Genomic DNA, 20,090 nt, shown 5'->3' on the forward strand with positions numbered 1-20,090 from the left:
TGACATTGTAAGCAGAACTCATTACCTAAGATTTAGATGTCATCACAGCTTTGCAGCTCGCTTACTTCTTCTCAGAACAGCCAGAATTTCTCTGCTTACAACGTAACATTCTTGTGACAAAATCAATGTCCCTGCCAAAGAATGGGTTAAATGCAGAACAACGAACTTAAATGCACTCATTTCCTTTGACCCTGCCTGTGTACCAATGGCGTGCTGCAGCTTAGATACACTCTTACACACCCACACACTGCTCCCATTCCTGCTGGCAGCCACACAGCGGGGGCAGGTGAGCAGATCTTCACAGAAGGGATGGGTTACAAGTGAAGGGGGAAGGGGAAAGAGGTGTAAAAGCAGCAAGGACAAAAGTCCTGTCATGACAGAGGACAGAGTTTAGACTGGACTCTCTTGGGCTCCGTAAGTAACCTTTAATACTCCTGTTATAATGTAGGATTCATTCTGAGAAAATGTTCGCACTTGTTATTAGTGTGAGATCATGGAACGGACCGAAAATAAAATCGGTTGTGCAGCGTTTTATGTTTATTATTATATTTTTATATTATTCAGATGTTTTTATTATGATTCTTCTTATTTTCACCTGATTGATTGTATCCCATAATGACATACCTGCACATTTTACTTCCAGCTTTCAGAGTAGCTTTCTGTTAGCAGGTTTAAGTGAATACGTGCCTCACTCCTCACCTCCACTTTCACCATATGTACTATTCTTCCCACCCTTGTCATTTTTTACATGATTCACTGAAAACTGAACACATGTTAAGAACTGTTGTCATTAAGTAATAAAACCTTGCATGCAACTTTGTACCTGACAAGGTGTGTAGGAGCGAAACTAGTGTAAGGCGTTGTAAAGTTGATTGGGGGCTTCATTTCCTTTCTTCTTCAAAGTCTAAACCTTGTTTCAAGTGGATACCTGTCTTGTCTTGCCCATGGCCCCCTCAAATGCTGGAGGTTTTGATAATAGATAATGAGTAAAAGGATGTAAGAAATTCCACAGGAGCTAGTAAGGAGAACTTGTGACAGGTCTGAGGAATTGTACTCTGTCTGTGCGTGTCTCTAGGGATGACAGGAAGGAGGTCTGACTCACTCTTTACTATGCATGTACCCACGTGTTAATTGGGCAAAGAGTTAATCGCACCAACCGAGCACGTAAGCACTTCCAACACGAGTACATATATGGCTGGAGCTTTCAGGGCAGCGGCCGGTAAGCCTGGACCACTGTCTTCTCATGAATTTCTTTAGATCTCTAAATAAAAAAAGCAAGACCATTCCCTGTACATTTCTAATCGGCACTTATTCTGGTGACCCAGGGCCTCACAACGTATAGATTACTCTTGCAGAGTTAAGCTACTCGTTGTTGCTTGATGTCTCATGGCTTCTGTCTTTCCCATAGGGCTGAGAATTACTGGTGGAGAGGTCAGAACAAGCGAACGTTGAAAGTTGGTCAGTTTCCACGGAACACGGTGACATCTGTAGCCGGACTGTCCGCTCACGATATTAGTCGGCCTCTGAAGAACAGCTTCATCCACACGGGTCATGGAGACACTGTGCCTGCTCATTGCTGGGGATTCCCTGACAGGATTGATGAGTAAGGAAAAACCTTTCAAGACATTTGAAGAACTTGTAACATGCAGCTTACTGAGTCTAATTCGTTATGCAGTATGATGAACATTTCCATTTGGCTGCAAATAATGGAATGGAGTGACTAACCTGTGCTAATGTTATACAGCTAGGCTATATTTACAGAGCTTATGTTGTATTAGATTGTCCTCAAGTGTAGCTCATCATATTACTTCCAGTAGCAATAGGGAAATTAATCTCAGTTTAACTAATGTCGCTGTTACATTGTTCCAAACATTTATTATTAAGGAACATATAAATGTTTGGAGTTGTCCCTACTGTATAAAATACAATCTGTCCTAAGTCGTTACATATAAATTCTTTCTTTTTTTAAATTTACCAATTAAGAAGACTGCTAGATGAGTCTGTAGATGATCCTGCAGTATATCTTGAAGTATCATATACAGTAGTGTCCAGTAGGTTTACTGGCTGGGTGAGAGGCTTAAAGGGGTTGTCCCGCGCCGAAACGGTTTTTTTTTTTATTCAATAGCCCCCCGTTCGGCGCGAGACAAACCCAATGCATGGGTTAAAAAAAAAAAACGTTTAGTACTTACCCGAATCCCCGCTCTGCGGCGACTTCTTACTTACCTTACCAAGATGGCCGCCGGGATCTTCACCCACGATGCACCGCGGGTCTTCTCCCATGGGTGCACCGTGGGCTCTGTGCGGTCCATTGCCGATTCCAGCCTCCTGATTGGCTGGAATCGGCACACGTGACGGGGCGGAGCTACGAGGACCAGCTCTCCGGCACGAGCAGCCCCATTCACCAAGGAGAAGACCGGACTGCGCAAGCGCGTCTAATCGGGCGATTAGACGCTGAAATTAGACGGCACCATGGCGACGGGGATGCTAGCAACGGAACAGGTAAGTGAATAACTTCTGTATGGCTCATAATTAATGCACGATGTACATTACAAAGTGCATTAATATGGCCATACAGAAGTGTATAACCCCACTTGCTTTCGCGGGACAACCCCTTTAAAGTTGGTTTGGAAGGGTATCGTTTCTCCTTAGGGAGAGCATCTAGGAGGTGTGTGGAGACTTATAAGGCCATTCATGCTCCTCTGGCAGGTTTAGTTTGCAGATGGGAGATGGTAAAGTGCCTTTACAGCGCCACCTCTTGGAAGTCCGCTTCCTTGTAAGTCAATATTACCATAGCATGCTATGGTAATAGCACTGAATATTTGATAAATAAACCTCTGTCTGCCTCCATGTAAAATTGATGGCATAGAGGAGTACAGTATGGGGCTATACAATTCTATAGATGCTGTATTACAGATTTATACCCCACGGACCATTAACCCCTTAAGGACCAGGTTGTTTTGTACCTTAGGGACTTTTTAGGGATTTTACCCATGTGGTTGTTTTACTACCCTATTTTTTTTCCCTTCAGTTACCAAAATTATTTTTGCTGCGTTTTTTTCCCCCGTGACATATAGAGCTATTTTTTTAATATCTTTTTCACTGACTTTTTTCTGTTTTTTATTTTATTAGAGGTAAAAAACAAAAAAATTATTTTAACATTTATAGTTATTTTAGCGTAAATATACTACTTTAAAAAAAACAAAGTATGGGAACGGGTTCCTCATTTTGGTTCAGATATATAATATGTATGGTTTCGGATTACTGGCCACATACGGCGACTGTTTTGGTTGGTGTCTGCTTTGGGTCATTTACTTTATGCATATATTTTTTTCTTATTCTGTAATTTTTTCTTACTTATTTTTGTTACATTTTTTTTTTTACCATCTATGACCCCCATAACGTCATATAAGACCTCTGGGGGACATTCACATTGCCTTTTTTTTCTTATTACACACTTTTCCACTGTAGCTGAGGCATCCATAGGAGCCCCGGTTACAGGGGGAAACATCCCCTGTAGTGACAATAGTTATTGACAAAGATAATCAGGGTCTGCTAGGACCCTGTAACTCTGCAGTAACAGGGGACACCCGGTGATCACTGGGTTGCGGTGTGGAAGAAACACTTCTACTTTCACTTCTTAGTGCATAGCACTCATTGAGCGCAATGTACCTGGTAAAGGAGAAGACAGAGGTGGTTAAAAACAGCTTTGCCTTTCTCCCCTGGTTGCTGACTAACAGCTGAGACCCCGACCTGCTCCTGCTTGTTTGCAGAAGTAGGGTCTTTAATCCCGCATGGTATTTCTGCTATCAGGTGGGATTAAACCCCAGGACCAAGCGCCGTAAAGGGGTTAAATAGTCATGTACTTGAGGCCTATTGTGTATTGTTCTCTGACAAGGATGTAAAGCCACTCATTTGTCTTTAAAGGGGTATTCCCATCTCAACCAGTCATAGCTTAGATGAGAATACCAGTCTGTATGCTGCAACCATCAGTGGCTTGGAGTACAGAAAGAGCCAAATTGGCTGTTTTAGGCTGGTAATGTAGCTTCCAGAGAAGTGAATAAGGCTTATATTAAGGGTATGTTCACATGGTGGAATTCGCTGCAGAATTTTCGATGGCAAATTCCGCCTGGAAAAGTTTGTCAAAATCTGCTCCTTTGTGCCACGGATCTGCATGCCATGCCAGTGGCATGGAACGTACCCTAGCAGGGTAGCACAGCAAGTTCCTCTGCTGTGTCCGCTACAGAACCAGCACAGCTTACTGTGCCATGCTGTTTACATAACTCCATTTCACTTTTATGGAAGTTATAAAAACAGCATAGAATTAGCCAGTTCAGTTATTTCTATAATCGAGGTCAGTGATGGCCGTAGCATAGAGAAGTTTCTTCTCACCTCAGCCATGGCTCGCTGAGTGGGGAATATCTATTTAATAATTGAATTATTTTAATAGCAGATTGCTATAAGGCTATACTCTGAATTGTTCCCTTTATACAAAACTACTGGCTTGTGACTTTAAAATGTGTTTATTTAACACAAATCTCTTCTGTGCTGACACTAGGATTACTATGTAATTTGGCTACAAATTTAGAACATTGAACACAATCCACCACCCAAAATGTCAAATGATGATTTAAGTATTCCACATTTTGATATATAGGATCTTCTTGGGAACCAACAACTTGCAAGATTTATTTCTTCAGATATTTCAAAGTACAAATAAAATATTAAAGGGAAGCATTGAAATTAATCAGAGATGCACATTACTTTTCTTAAAAAATGTTATTTGGACCAAGCTCATTTCACCGGGTTTTTTAGTGTGAAATTCATGTATATCAGCTGTAATAGTTATGGTTTTCTTCCCTGCAGCGCCTCCTGCTGGAGACAAAGCATAATGTCCAGTTCTAGGAACTAAGTAAAGCTTTCAATTTTCGAATAGACTGTGGTTTTACACTAAAGCAGCGATTAATATTATTCTACTGGTTATAACTTAGTATAGTAGTTTTATTCAGTGATTGCTATTTATACATCGCAACATTGTAGCAAAATATTGTCAAACTTCTCTGGTAATTTTGTCAGAAAGTGGTTGTTTTTTACGTAGCATTTAGACTATTTCCTTTTATTAAGTCTTCAAAACATAACATTATTATATCGATTTGATTTGAATAAGTTGCATAAGTTCTTTTATACAAATACTTTATATCATCTGCCTCTCCCTGCAGGCTGTACTTGGGAAATCCCATGGATCCACCTGATATTTTAGGGTTGGATCAAGGAACCCCTAAACCAACTCAACTTCCTGGGAGGGCAAAAAGTGAGTATTTTATTTCACATTATTCTCATTATTGCATTAATAAGAAGCTACTATTTATTTAATGCTTTCTTCATTGTCAGGTTATTCAACTTACAGGCAAAATGGAATATGTTTATTAAGCAGAATTGGTCGAAATTGTGCCCAAAATTGGAGTACATGTACATAAAGTTGATTATGTGTTTTTGAATCATTTTTTAAGCCACTCGCGAGTATTTAAAAAAAAGTGTCTAGAAAAAGGGGTGTATTTAAGAGAAGTCATAAAATGCAACAAATCTGTTAACAATATTTTTTGTGGAAAATACATGTGTAGAGTGTGCCAACCTTGGGGTGGCATAAAGAAAAGAACTGTGTCTGCCATAGCTAACATTGCTACGATTTTTTGCTATCCCAGCATTGATCGCTCCTGTGCTTTTACACAAGGGCAATCATCGCTCAGTGAATAGAGGCATATCGGGCCGTAGATCGTTCCATTCACAGTAAGCAGACCGTGGTTCATAGATGAACAACTGCCTATTTAAATTGAACAATGCGGTGGCAGATGATGACCAGCGATGATTTTATGGTCAGCATGAAAGATCAAACAAGCGATTTGCACAATCGTCGTCCCATGTAAAAGGGGCTTTATTTACTGATGCTCTTCGACACGTTCTGCTGTTTGTTCTGCCAGTTCAGTATCATAGCTACATAAGTTGAATCCATAATGTGCACAAAGCAACTGAAGGGGCAAAAGGTGCCATTGGTAACGCAGCCTTCTATTAACAGGCTATTAAAACCAACTATTTGTTTAGGTGATATGAGGATATAAGTTTAATAAACTGCCTAATGCTCTACTTTTTAATCTACATGATGTATAAATTCTTTCAGAATGAGCATGTAGTTATACACTTTACCATGACCACACCTATGAGAACCTATGGCTATTCATTTATCAGTATGGAGTTACAGATCTTGCCTTATTTATATGGCTGTGTATCAGTAAATATTGAAGATCATGGCCCATTCGATATGTGATAAGCTGACGTTCTGGGAGGGTATTTTTCAAGTTTACCTCAGTGAACAAAACTGGCCAGTGTTAAGGCATCATTTTTCAAATGCCTTTGGCACAGACATCGAATTGCCAATGCAGGAGACAGTATCCCTAGTGTTGTCAACACTCAAATTAGTAGATAGTGTTAGAGCACTCCTTTGTGTATTTGAGGTCCTATGAAAGCCTTCCGCGGATAACCCATTTCTTTTAATTTTATTCAGCGATTACTACCCTCTTAAACAAAATCTGTATCAAGAGAACGATTTCTTCAGGCTCGTAATCAGCAACACTGTTGTCTATGGTGAGCATTGATAATGCTTATATTCAGCACCAGCAGCAATATGATGATGTCAGTTGGTGGACCCGATCATGTGATCGGTAATACTGGAAGTCTCTCGGTATGATGATGTCATCATGGATCCAATCACATGATCAGCAACACTGCTGTGATGATGTATATCTCTAGCACCAACAACACTGTGATGATGCGGACAAAACCTATAAATAGTGGGTTTATACAAGCATATGCCATTACTCCTGCTGTTGTCCCATGCAACTGAGGATGCTGCTAGACAGGGAAACATGTTGGAGGGATTCTGAGCCCATATACCTTTTAGTCAGTGTCCCTTATCACAGTAGAAATTGGATATTAGGTGTCTGGACACCGCTCATCTTACTATCATATTGTTACTGATACGCTATTTAGCTCCTGCATCACTGTTGAAATGGCGCTGTCCGTTTGCAAGAGGTATGTCAGTTTATAACATTTCTCTGAATCTATTAATTTTTTAATATGATATAGATGAATTCTTTGCTTTAATCGCCCGTTAGCACAAGGCTGGGTCACTAGCAGGCTTTTGCCCTTTTAGTTGTTTTGTGCTCTATTGGAATCCTTTCCTTCCGCAGGCTATCACTTTGTATTCCTCTGTTTTTATTGATCCAAATCCTCATCCACAGAATCCACATGTGGATACAACTGCTTTTAAAGTAATAATATTGATATAGGAAAATAGTGATTTAGCTCTGCATAGTATACCAGCCGTATAATGGTAGTCAGGAATTGTTGCCTTAGGCACAAGACAGCAGACTGGATGCAAGTGTAGGTCCAGTAAGTTGAAGTTTATATGCTGGCAAATAAATATATTACTAAATGAGTTTGCAGTTTCATATAAATAAAGGGCCGTCCAGCTGAAATTCAACAAAGAGTAACAGTCCCTTTGACATTTTTCAAAAACTAGACCCGATGCAGTAGAACTGTTTTAAAGGCTCTGCAGATCCTTGTTCTTGGCACCCAATGATGACCCCCCCGCCCTCCCCCATTATATAGCCAAACGGTATGCCATCAATGTTTATTGTAGAAATCATTGTGGACTGAAAAGTTCTGTAACTTTTCATTATATTTTGAGTTTCAAGATATCTACAGGGTTATTCAAAAAGGAGGAGCAGATTTGGAGATTTAATTACAAACTACAAAAGACGGGGACACAGTCTGCACACCACTGAAAAGAGGAAGGTTCAAAGTTTGTTATGACATACCAGTTCCATTTTCTGCCACATTGCAGCGCTGGGTTTCTCGTTTACAGTGGTACCTGAGGTGCATGTATGTAACAAAGTTTTCTGTATCACTTGTAAATTTGCTTGTGATGAGGCAGCTGTTTTTGGAATCAATGCCGGAATTCAAAATTGACAATGGACTCAAACTTGGTAAACTCAAGCATACAAAACAATTTCTTCTATGGTGTCGACAGTTTGTTGTAAGCTGTAAATGACAAGAAACATCGCTGTGACTTGGCCAAAAATTGAACTTATTGATATGTCATAAAAACCTTGAACCTTCCTCTTTTCAGTCATGTGTGGATTGTTTACCCGTCTTTTGTAGTTTGTAATTAAATCTCCAAATCTGCTCCTTCTTTTTGAATAACTGTGTACTTGCTATGAGTAAGGCCTCCCTCACACATGCACTGCTGAAAGCGCCGCAATTTAAATTGCAGCACTTTGCAGCTTTTCACTTTAGTTTTCGGCTGATGAAATGCGCTAAATGCCTAAATATGGCAGACTCCGCTCAAAAATTGTGGCAAGATTGAGCAGCTGAGGCTGTGTGAGAGGCTCCATGGAAGATAATGGGAGCTTCTGACAGCGTTTAGCGCTGTGCTTAAAGCGCAGCGCTAAACGATGGAAAAAAAACGTTTGTGTGAGGGAGGCCTATGTGGTAAATGACAGTAAAAATTTACAGATATTGTCTGAGAATAAAAACAAAAAAGTACAGATGGAGCAGATTTTAGGCCGCAATCACATATGAACACAGAAGAGCGCCGCGATTTCAAACATGGCACTTTGCCGCGATTTTACTTTTGCTTTTAGTGCACCCCATTGTTGTGATGGGTGATGAGGTGTGCTAAACGGATAAATATAGAGCAGACTCCACTCGAAAATCGGGTTACTGGAAAGCGCCTTCCAGCCGCGATCGAGCGCGTGTCTGCGAGCCCTATTGATTTCAATGGGAGCGTTATACTACGATTAACGCAGCATGTGGGACGTGGTGTTAATCGTGGTAAAAAGCACCTGGTGAGAGAAGCCTGAGCACGGATCTGCTTGCTGTTACATCGTCACAGATTTGTTGACAGATAGGAGAGCAGACTCTGAGACATTGGGCCATTAATAGGGGACTGTGTGTATAATACATTTCGCCTGTTACTTTGCTGAATGTCTGACTCTTCTCCTACTACATGGAGCGGAGGGCTGGGCATTCAGATGCTGCTTTGCAGCGGATTGGAGCAGGTTTATACAGGGCAGCATGGAAAGCGTTAAAGAGGAAGTTCCAGTGCAATACAGGGGAAAAAATGGCTGGCTTAGGATTCTTCTTCACACCTGTAAGTGGATTGCAAACTGCAGGGCAGCAAAAAATAGGAAAATCTACATGAAAAACATGATTTGATAAAGTTCAAACTGGGTGCAAACAGCAGCAAAGCAGTGGCTTATAAAGAGCTGGGCTGTTTTGGAAAAATTTGTGAAAACTTAGGTACCCTTTAAGAAAAGAAAATGTACTGCCTCTATTTGACACTGTTATTCTTAAAACGCAATAAACACATTAAAATTGGATGAGTGAAGGAAGATCGAAAATTAACATCATATCCCCTGCTTTTATATGCCTAATTTCTGCTTGCTGTTACTTTCCTTTCCCATAATTAACATTTTTTGTTTTAATATGTATAACCACCTGCTTTCAGAAATAATTTTAATTTGCATGTTTATATCTCATCTAAATAAGTCACTGAATCAGTTCCTCGCTTTTTTTTTTTCAATGCTTCATGGCCTTTCTTCTCTCAGGGGAACCTCCACCTCGCCCTCCTCAACCTGCCTCCCTGGTTAAGAGTAAGTTTCATCCTTCCCTTTTCAGTGCTCCTTGCTCCTGTCCTCTCTGTACTCTTGTACTGTCTCTCTCTCAAGGTACTCGCTGCTGATGTTGCCCTAACATGTGTGCAGTGGAATTAGTGATTTGATATCACGTTAACCTTTTATACTCCTATCATTAAATGCTAAAGAATTTTAAAGACTTTTTAATGTGCAGTTAAGAGATTAAAAGTGGAGTTTTCTATTTTTATTCTCTCTGTAGCCATCCACGCAATTAGTGCTCAGTCACACAGTCGCATCGGCACCCGTGTTACTGCAGGAAGAAGACGGCCGTACCTGAAGACGGACGTCTCTCTGCAGCGCCGGGAGAAAGAACATGTGACCGGCTTCATTGCCGGTCATGTGTTCTGTCTTCAGCGCTGCAGAGAGACGTCCGTCTTGAGGTACGGCCGTCTTCTTCCTGCAGTGAGGGCTCAGTCACACAGGCGCATTGGCGCCTGTGTACGGGTGCCGATACGCCCGTGTGACTGAGCCCTTAACTACATTGTGCTCTTAATATTACAAATTTTAAAGAATTTTTATTTTGTAACTGAATTTAGTCCAAATGATTTATGAAACTATGATGGGATATGTAATACTAAAATACAGGCCACACAACTCCAGTACACGTCCATCTCTAGAATAGTTTGTGATTGTATGAATATTTTGTAATCTTGTTTGTTGAATGTGGAATGGTAAATTGAACTGCATGTTAAGCGATATGATTGAATGTATTAGGCTGCCTGTCCACGGGCGTTTTCGGATTGCGTTCCCCGCAGCGATAATCCGGCCACGGGAAACACAATGCACGCTTTCCATAGCATTGCTATGGAAAGTGCAGCCCCCCTGTCCACGAGCGGAGAATCATAGCGATTCTCCGCTCGCGGCCCGCAAATCGCAGCATGCATATCTATCAGATAGGCTGACCGCGGAGATCCGTCTGCCGGTTCCTGCTCCCGGGCGTCGGGATACCGCAACGCCCGTGGACAGGTAGCCCTAGGCCAATTTCGAACAAAGTTTCTAGCTGTGTTTTTCTTCAGCATTGCACCCAAGCTGAAATGCTCAGACCAGATGTTTATGGCTCTGATGTATCAAAACAGGCGCTTCCTACACCTATCTTGATATACACGGCGTGGCTTCTCACTAATCCAGCACTTTTTTTTTTTTTTTGAAAAGTGGTGAGCGTGTGATTAATAACTGAAAAAGTTAACATTTTTCACACAAAAAAGATTGTACCAAAATGTGCGATTTTTTAGCTCCAGAAAACTGGCAAGTGCCCTAATATACTACGGTCATAGTGTATTGGCACATTTATCGTGTTTTAGGGAGCATGATAATGTTGTAGTGTTTTTTTTTTGGTGTTGTTTGTTCATAGAGCTTTCAATATAATTTTTAAAATGTCACTAAAATGCATGAAAAAAACTCCAGAAAAGCATTTTTATGTGTTTTGAAATACAAAAACCCCTGTGTGAACTTAACCTTACAGTGCTTTTAAAGCATATGTATCCATTAAGGTAAGTATTTCAGAATGTACAGTATAATCGCTACATGTGTGTGCTCAAATGATTCCATGTCTTATTTTTGTATCCATGCAGTTAGGCCAGTTAGAGCGGATTGAACCTGATTTCAGGGTGTTAAAATGCCCCTACAGGTGTCACTGACACCTTGTAACCTCTGAGTGAACAGGCAAATTAAAATTCTTGGCTGCTGTTATTATTCAAAAACAATAAGTATGTAACTAATCCTCAAAAAATATTGAAAGCGTACCTGTTGTTTCAGGTGACTTTTTAGAATAAGCTGTCATGTGTGGACTTGAGAAGTAGTCTTACATTTGGTCATTACATGACTTGTATATGGCATTTTTCACCAGTTGCCACCTCTGTATGTTCCATTTATAAATGAAAGTTCTCCCTGATCTAATGGGTGGAGATTAGCTGATATTAAAGGGGTTTTCCAGGTAGAATACTATTAATAACCTATCCTTAGGATAGGTCATCAATAGTTGATCGGCTGGGGTCTGTCGCTCGAGATCAGCTGAGTGGGCACATGCTGTCAGCACCGCAAATACACAGAGTCTCTGCTCTGACCTCTGTGTAGTGGCCGGCGCTTGTAACTGCAGGTACAGCTCTTGTTGATTTCAATGAGAGGGAAGGAGAAGTTGCTCATAACTGAAGAAAGACATTTTTCTCTAATAAGATAAATTACGTTTACTACATTCACACATAGTGATTTATGCAAAGTTGGTTTAAGTGCATTGCCTGTTTAAGGTCTATAAAACTACTACTGACTTACTATTTGTAATTTTGATGTAGCTCTCAGCTAAGTTGCTAGCTAAAGAACGCTTTTACAAAATATTGAGGTGCTGTAAAATTTACAGTATATTAAATATACTAACAAATTCTGAATTGCAATTAAACTATGAATAGCTAGGCAATAAGACTATCAAGATTTGTTTTCTCTGGTAGAGTAGGGCATTCCTTTTTAAATGTTTTTAGATGACTAAACTATGTGTGAAATGCTTTGAACCTATTCTATATGCCATCACCACAGTTTCTGAGTTGTGCATATATAGGGTGCCCATTTAACTGAAGGCTCTTAGGCCTCATGTCCACGGGCGGGTCGGATTCTGCATGTGGGAGCCCGCAGCCGAATCCGTCCCTGTCCACGGCCGTGTCTTTGCTGCGGATGTGTGCAGAAGCACTGGCAGGCTTTTTGTAAACTCCTGCTTTCCTGCGCAATCCGCGGCCTGTCCGCAATTCAATTGCAGACAATCGCGGATCGGATGGCTTCCATTGACTTCAATGAAAGTCATCCTTGTGAGAACTGCAGCAAAATGGAGCATGCTGCGATTTGTTTTCTGGACCAGAAGGTCCACAAAACAAATACACATCCTTTAATTAAACTGCGGACGCCCATGTCTCTCTATGGGCGGCTCGAATTGCGGATCGTCCGCGTGGGTGCCCCACAATTCAAATTTGCTTGTGTATATTGTGCGTTAGAGAGGTATTGTAGCCAAAAACATGTATTGCTTATCCACTGGATAAGTGATGAGTATTAGATTGGTGGGGTCTGCTGTACTACACTTTGCTGTCTCAGTTCCTCTCATAGTTTTTGAATAGAGTAACAACACAGGAAGATGGGGACTTGCGTATAGGGTTCTAGTGATTGGTGGAGAGCCCCGTAAACAAATGCTAAATGTTTTGGCTAGATTACCAAATTTTCACTTGAATGGCAACTAAAAATAAAATGTTGTAAAATATGCTAGGAAAACTTAGTGTGGATGATGTATCTGAATGAAATAATTGTTAGTTTGCGTGTGTCTAAATATACATACATGTGAAGTGCCCCAGAAGTAAATTTTGTATTCATTTATCTAAAATCACAGAACCAACTTATAATCCTGTCAACGGTGAGGACGACTCTCTCTCATCTGGGATCAAGAAGCTCTCCCTCAAGAAGACCACAACCAAAGGACTGAAATTGGTTAAACCTTCTGCAAGGGTAGCTGGCACTAAAGTGACTGATCGGCATCTGCTTGGAATTAAAAGTTGCAGCTTTTCCTCAGGAGACGTGGCCTTGATAGACTTTGGAGAAGATACTAGTCCTCTAAGCCCAGGCTTTCTTTCTCCTGTAGTTGAAAAGAGTGCTCCTTCTTTAGCTAAATTAGCTATGGATGCTTTTTCATTGCTTGATAAAACTCCACCCCAGAGTCCCTCTCGCTCGCTTCCTCGGCCTCTTCATCCAACACCCGTGGTAGATTGGGATACAAAACCTCTTCCAGCTCCTCCGGCTTATGATGAGGTAGCTCAAGATGAAGATGATTTTGAAGTCTACTCTATCAATAGTCCTGATGTTCTGGCTAACAGAGAAAAAGTAACAATGAACCTACTTCAGAAGGCTAGAGACAAAGGAGAAAGCAACTATGGTTATTTACAGGAAAATGAGAAAGGCCAAGTTAGGATCAAAATAGAGGACAATCTGTTTCTGCCTCCAAAGGATATAAAAACGCCCACCTATTCTCAAACATCTGAACTCTTTGAGGAACTACAGCAAGAATGCATGAAGAAGCTCAATGTTCCTCTTTCCTCTTCACTCGCATCAACTCCAAGTCCAAGCTCATCTGTTGCAAATATTAGTGTGACTTTGTCAGAGGACAAACCACAAATACCACCACGCATTCCCATACCCCCCAGACCAGTTAGACGCAATGAGCATGAACGTTGGTCTGGAGAACTGTCTCCGGCTTTTGGGGTAGAGGATGTGGGACGTGCTCCTTTACTGCCGCCACGGGACCCACTGTCTCAGCCTACATCTAGGACTCCTAGCCCTATGCCTCATCATGTGGGCTCACCACAGCAGAGATCCAACCTCTGTTCTCCTTTGTGTATTGGGCTTTCTACTTCTCCAGGAAAACCTATGCCCACTACGCAAAGCTTTGCCTCAGACCCCAAGTATGCCACCCCCAAGGTTATTCAAGCACAGGGTAAAGATATTTCCAAAGGTCCTTGCATCTTGCCTATTGTAAAAGATGGTAAGAAGGTTAGCAATACTCATTACTATCTTCTACCTGAGAGACCATCATACTTGGACAAATATGAGAAATTTTTCAAAGAAGCCCGGAGTCCAGAGGAGATTTCAGTGAGCAAAAGCATCACTACAGCTACTGTAAGGCCAATGATGCAGCAAACGGACAGTAAAGCAAACTTTTCATCCAACAATAGCAACTGTTCATCCAAGAGTACTGTGAAGACCTCTTGTAGTTTGCAGAAAATTGTTTACGACGGCCCAGATAATTTCAGGCCCTCAGAAAAAATCCGACTGGTGAGTTTCTTCTAACTACCTACCACTAGTAATATGTAGGCTTGGAAATTGTATTCAGACATCTGACTGTGTAAGTTAGCATCTTATTGTGTAAATGCCAAGCTTCTGGTATCTCCATTGCCTTAATTTTTGTTGAACTAAACAGAAAACTTTTTTGATACAAAAAAATATTTGAGGGTTTAGAATGTATGACCCGTAGATCCCCTTTAAGCATAACTACCAAATAAAATGCGCCTTTTATTAGTGAAAATTGGTTACATAAAGTAAGAAAACACAATTTATGGTTACACAAAAAATAGTTTACAGTGCCGCAAAGCCAATTCTCTGTTTTTCTCTGGTGCCCGAACTGCACCGAATACGGTTACAATGCAGGTTTTTTTTTAGCCACGGCCGGTAGTGCATACAAAAGAGAGGAGTATAAAGGATGAACTTATTCTTTTCCTCTCATTTGTATTCATTCCTGTGTTTGCCCAAAAAAATAAGTTACCAAAAATTTCCTGAGTGTATCTAGCCTAATGCTCTCTGAGAAAACGGTCATAGAACGGGTTGTTACATCACACAGATAAGGGACAGGTAAACTGTGCCCAGGACATTCTGGTAGAATACTGTAGTTTATTAATTGATGTGATTATCTGCTATAACATAACGTCAAATGTCTACCTAAGCTGAGCAATCCCCTGAGAAAAATGTTCCCTGTTTCGAAAACTCTGAAACATGGGATGCAGGTTTTATAGACCCATATGAGGCCATACCTATCAAATTAGCTAGATCCTTAAGCGGACAGTTGCTCCAATATATCTAAAATAAAAATTAAGCAAATTTGCTAGTCTACCATATTTTACCATTATATTTCGACAGTTTTAGTGCATGCCTATGTGCCTCTTTGGTTTCAAACTACAAAAAACTGAATATGTGACCTACAGTCACTTGTTACTTTATTCCTTCTGTTTCCTCTAAAACTAGCATTTCTAAAATTAACTTTTTCTAGTAATATCACTATATTTTAGGGGCTGGTATAAAGTCAGGAGGAAATAAAAGGTGAAATGAATTCTGTGAAATAGTAACCCCGAAAGCAATTAGGATGGACCTGGATATGTTATTTCAACAGGATTGTTTGTTTTCTGAATCAGAAGATTTGTCAGTGTTGGTAAATGTATTGAAATGTGTTAAAAGGCCCTTACGGCTAAAACACATTTTTTCTAATCCTTCCCACTCCCCCACCTGATTGCCTGTCACACTCTTGAGGTCTCCTTGTTGTATTGCAGTTACTTCCATGCAGTTCAGCCTCCTGTCTGATGCTTATTAGGCACCATCTTGATGGTGAGATTTTTCAGCTTCACTTTCACATCTATCCCATAATGCATCAGCACAGCACTAACTGGGACTATACCAATTCTGCCTAATGGGGAAACAGTTTATCATTACCGTCTATATTCACCTAAATAAACTACAGACCATAACTATACAGTCAGGAGGATGAGCTGTGATCTCTTCTGTTACAACTGTGTGACAGGAGCTGTGGTAGATCCACGTAACAGTTTATTGGCAACATAGTGTAAGAGGTACTCAGTTGTGCACAAAGCTACATAGAGAAGATAAAGTACCTCCTGGTGGGGTTTCTGCCCCACTGGAGGTACTGGCAATACTGTTACCACTGGGGGCTATTATTACTACTGGGACCATTGAGGGCCGCTATTATTATTGCGGACACTGAGAGGCGACATGATTACTATAGGGCCACTGAAATGCGGCATGGTTACTCTTGGGGTCACTGTGGCTATCTATGTCCACATGAAACTAAACCTTCCACTTATTTAGCCCAACAGAGAAGTTTTAATTAGTATTTAAATATATTTACCCTATTTTCGATTGTCTGAACCTTGGTGTGTCCTATTGTCCAAAAAAGACAATGTATACTGAGGGCTAGTTACATAATCAATGAACAAAAAATTACCTGAGTGGCCTTTAAAATGTTTTCGTATTTGCTGTGTGTGTTAAGACCCATTTACATGCAAAGATAATTGTTCAAAAGGTTGTTTTGCATAAACTACTAATTACACTAATGTCCATTAGTAGCTTATCACCTTCATTTGCATGTAAATAAGCCTCCAGAGCTGTATGCAGAGAACAGCAGGTAGTCTGTTCTCTGCATTCAGCTCCTTTGTTCTGCTGTGGAGCTGCAAGCTGAATACAATGTAATCAGCGCTCCCTGTGGAGAACTGAGCACCATAAAAGTCATCCTTCAGTCAAAGAGTGAAAGATAGGAGCATATTAACACACAACCATTATCACTCAAACGATGGCTTTTGAGCACATTTTGAGTAATAATCGTTGCGTGTAAGTGGGCCTTTAGAGTGAGTTCACACCAGCTTTATATTTTTATGACTCAAATCAGAGTTTCTGTCTCGGCTCCGTTTTTAGAGAAGAGAAACAGGAGAAAATAGATCCTTTTTAATGGGTTGCAACAAACAGGTTTCCATTTGCTTCCATTATGTCAGGTTTCTGGGGGTTTTTTGTTTTTTTTTCAACCAAAAAATAACGCTGCAGACTGCACTATTTTTCCATCCAATAAAAAGCAAACCTAACGTAATGGAAGTAAACGGAAGCCTTTCCATTTGCTTCCTGCTTCGTTTTTTTAACCCCCTAAGGACCAAGCACAGTGACTTTATGTCGTTTGGTCCTGGGCTTTAGTTTCAAAAGGTTTTATTTGATGTTTATATAACTTTACATAATAAAGAGCTGAAGAATACCCCTCACAGGGGGGACTTTAGTAAAAACAATCTTAAGACTTTAAATGTTAAACAATCAACTAAGCAAATAAACATGAAACATATCATATACCATATTTTTCACTTTGTAAGACGCACCCCTGTTTTAGAGGGGGAAAATAGGGAAAAAATAATTTGAACTCACCCAGCGACAGTGCAGGCGATAGTGCCGGGCGACGGAGCAGAAGGAGCAGCAGAGGTCTGAAACATCGGAGCGCCGTGTCACAGCGGCGGTCGTTCAGCAGGATGAAGGGAAGAAACTGATTGGTGGAGACGGGGAAGCAGCAGCAGATCCCGCCGGCGCTCAAGACCAATCAGCGGCATGTATAGGTGGCAGTGGGGAGGAGAGTAAACTGGTAACTGATTGCACATTTGTTTGCACGACCGCGAGTTTGTTAGCGCGACCGCACGTTTAAACTCACGATTGCGCGAACAGATGCTGATGAAACGAATTTCAGCACATTCGCTTTATAAGACGCAGCAACTTTTTCCCCCGCTTTGGGAGGAAGAAAAGTGCATCTTATAAAGCGAAAAATACAATAGGTTTCCACTAATTATTGTATCTGTAAGACAAATATTCTCATTTGTATATCGGATGTTATTAGTATCATTATCTGGTGTGTTTCAGGAGATTTACTCCTATGAGGACAGTAGCCGCGACATATTTGGTATATTTTAATAGTCAGACCATGGTTTCCAAGTCTTAAGGAAGCCCTCCATAAAATCATCCCTCATAGCAGACAGCTTTTAACAGATCAGCATTTTGGAGATTCCAGCTATGATGGAGTTCAGAATAAGGATAGGATGCTATGTGGATCCTTGCCGCCATACATATAAACTGGGAGAGATTGTTTTGTTGATTATGCTACCCGGTCAGTCCGCCAGCAGGCAAACCAAGGGGGTGAGGGGGAATGTCTTGCCCAAAACTCTCAAAACCAGACTGGCTTTGTTTGTGGGCTTTATTTTTGGCCAATCATAAAAATATGATGCAGAATTAAAGCTTCTGCAGTGTAGCAAGGGCTTCTGCAGTGTTAGTCACAGCTCAGGACCCGGAGGAGAAGGGAGAAGCAGTTTCTAACTGCTTCTGCCTTCTCCTTTCAAGGCTTCGTAGCGCTCAATGAGTGCTATGTAGTAAAGAGAAAAAGTGTAAGTGTTCCTTTCGCTATTCGGCCTGCAGATCACGTGACTGCCGGGTGCCCTCTAGCATTTCAGAGACCCAGCTCAGCTTTGTGAGTAACAAGTTTTTCCCTGTAACTACAGCTCTTTTAGATGCCCCACATACAGTGGAATAATGTGAAATAAAAAGACAATGTGAATGACTGCCAGAGGTCTTATATGACATCATGAAGGACATAGATGTTAAGAAAAAAGTTAGAAAAACAATTAAAAAATGATTACAGAATAAAATAAAAACAAATTTATAAAAAAGAAAATGACGCGACACCTACCAAAACCGTCACTATATACGCCCTGTAATCCGAGACTATACTTATATATCAAAATCAGGAACCCATTCCTGTACTTTACTTTAGTGTAAATATGCTAAATTTTAAAATTAACATTTTACCCCTAATAAAACTAAAAAACGGGAAAAAGGCTGTGGAAGAAATATAAAAAATAGCCCTATATGTCACGGAAAAAAACACAGCAAAGATAATTTTGGTGGCTGAAGAAAATAAAATAGGGCAGTAAAAACACCACATAAGTACAACCCTAAAAAGTGTCTGGGCCTTTAGGACCAAAACTCCCTGATCCTTAAGGGGGTAAATCAACGAGGAAAGAATCACATCTGTTTTATTTTGTTTCTCTCCTCCAGAACCAAGCAGAGAGATGTAAGCCCTGAACAGAGTCCAAAAGCTGGCTGCACACGGTCATATTTGCAGTATCCGGGGCGGGCGTCCGCCTCCGTGTTCTGCAGCAAATGCTGCCCATACATAACATGCTATGGAAAAGTGCTTTTTCCCCGCACACGAGCGTAAATCAATTACCTTTTTCGCAACCTTATTAAATAGCAGAAAGACTGCATACACAGCAACATAATCCTCTGCAAGAGCTTCACAAAATAAGGATAAGATCTAAGTGTGGACCTCTAGAAAAAGGAAAAATGTTTAGATGGTGATGAAAAATCCAATAAAAGGGTGCCCGAGGGTCCTGGACGTTTTTCTCGAGCGATACAATATTATATGTCATAATCATCCTTCGGAAGGGTCGGTGATCCAGGAATTATTCCGAATGCCAAATTAGAGTCAGGAAGGAATTCTTTCCTTAAATGGGGAAAATTGGCTTCTGTCTCATTGGGGTTCTTTTTTGCCTTCCTCCGGATCAACATTGGGGGTTAATTGGCTGAAATGGATGGACATATGTGTTTTTTCGGCCTTACATACTATTTACTATGATGATTAGTAGATATTGCATCAAAGAATTGAGCTGTGTGGTTTTCTGAAAGTGTCCGTTTCAAAGACTGATAAAATGTTAATGCAAGGTTTTTATTTTCATTACTCTCTCAGGGAATCATTTAGCTCAGGTTTCCTGAGGATATATTCACACATTTTTGCTCCGTTTGGTACATGTATTGGAATAGCTCCAGTTAGATATGTGAAGTTTGTCGATAGGGGCGCATTCACCCGACGGATTCTAAAAGCTTCTTGGGCCGATACATGTCTGTAGACCTATTCTTCTATGATGGCGTAGTTAACTAGACTTTCCTATACAGAACCGTCTCCCTAAAAACTGTATGGTAGATATTTGTGGGTTTTAAAATGGCTTATACAGTGGT

At 40.7% G+C, this 20,090-nt stretch overlaps 1 protein-coding gene and 1 long non-coding RNA gene across 6 annotated transcripts in view; one reads left to right on the forward strand and one right to left on the reverse strand.

The window, feature by feature from the left end:
• LOC136627384 (uncharacterized) overlaps positions 1 to 20,090 on the reverse strand; it is a 183,514-nt gene that overhangs the window by 157,739 nt on the left and 5,685 nt on the right. The window lies entirely within an intron of this gene.
• TNK2 (tyrosine kinase non receptor 2) overlaps positions 1 to 20,090 on the forward strand; it is a 186,343-nt gene that overhangs the window by 151,324 nt on the left and 14,929 nt on the right. For 4 of the 5 annotated variants that reach the window (XM_066602391.1, XM_066602383.1, XM_066602368.1 and 1 more), the window contains 4 exons: positions 1,409 to 1,603; positions 5,217 to 5,308; positions 9,663 to 9,707; positions 13,111 to 14,546. In XM_066602391.1, the coding sequence (XP_066458488.1) occupies positions 1,409 to 1,603; positions 5,217 to 5,308; positions 9,663 to 9,707; positions 13,111 to 14,546 (1,768 nt within the window). The remainder of the gene's footprint in view (positions 1 to 1,408; positions 1,604 to 5,216; positions 5,309 to 9,662; positions 9,708 to 13,110; positions 14,547 to 20,090) is intronic. The other variant, XM_066602374.1, reaches the window with a different exon arrangement.

This window comes from Eleutherodactylus coqui, chromosome 1 (assembly GCF_035609145.1).
Source record: "Eleutherodactylus coqui strain aEleCoq1 chromosome 1, aEleCoq1.hap1, whole genome shotgun sequence".
Lineage (NCBI taxonomy): Eukaryota > Metazoa > Chordata > Amphibia > Anura > Eleutherodactylidae > Eleutherodactylus > Eleutherodactylus coqui.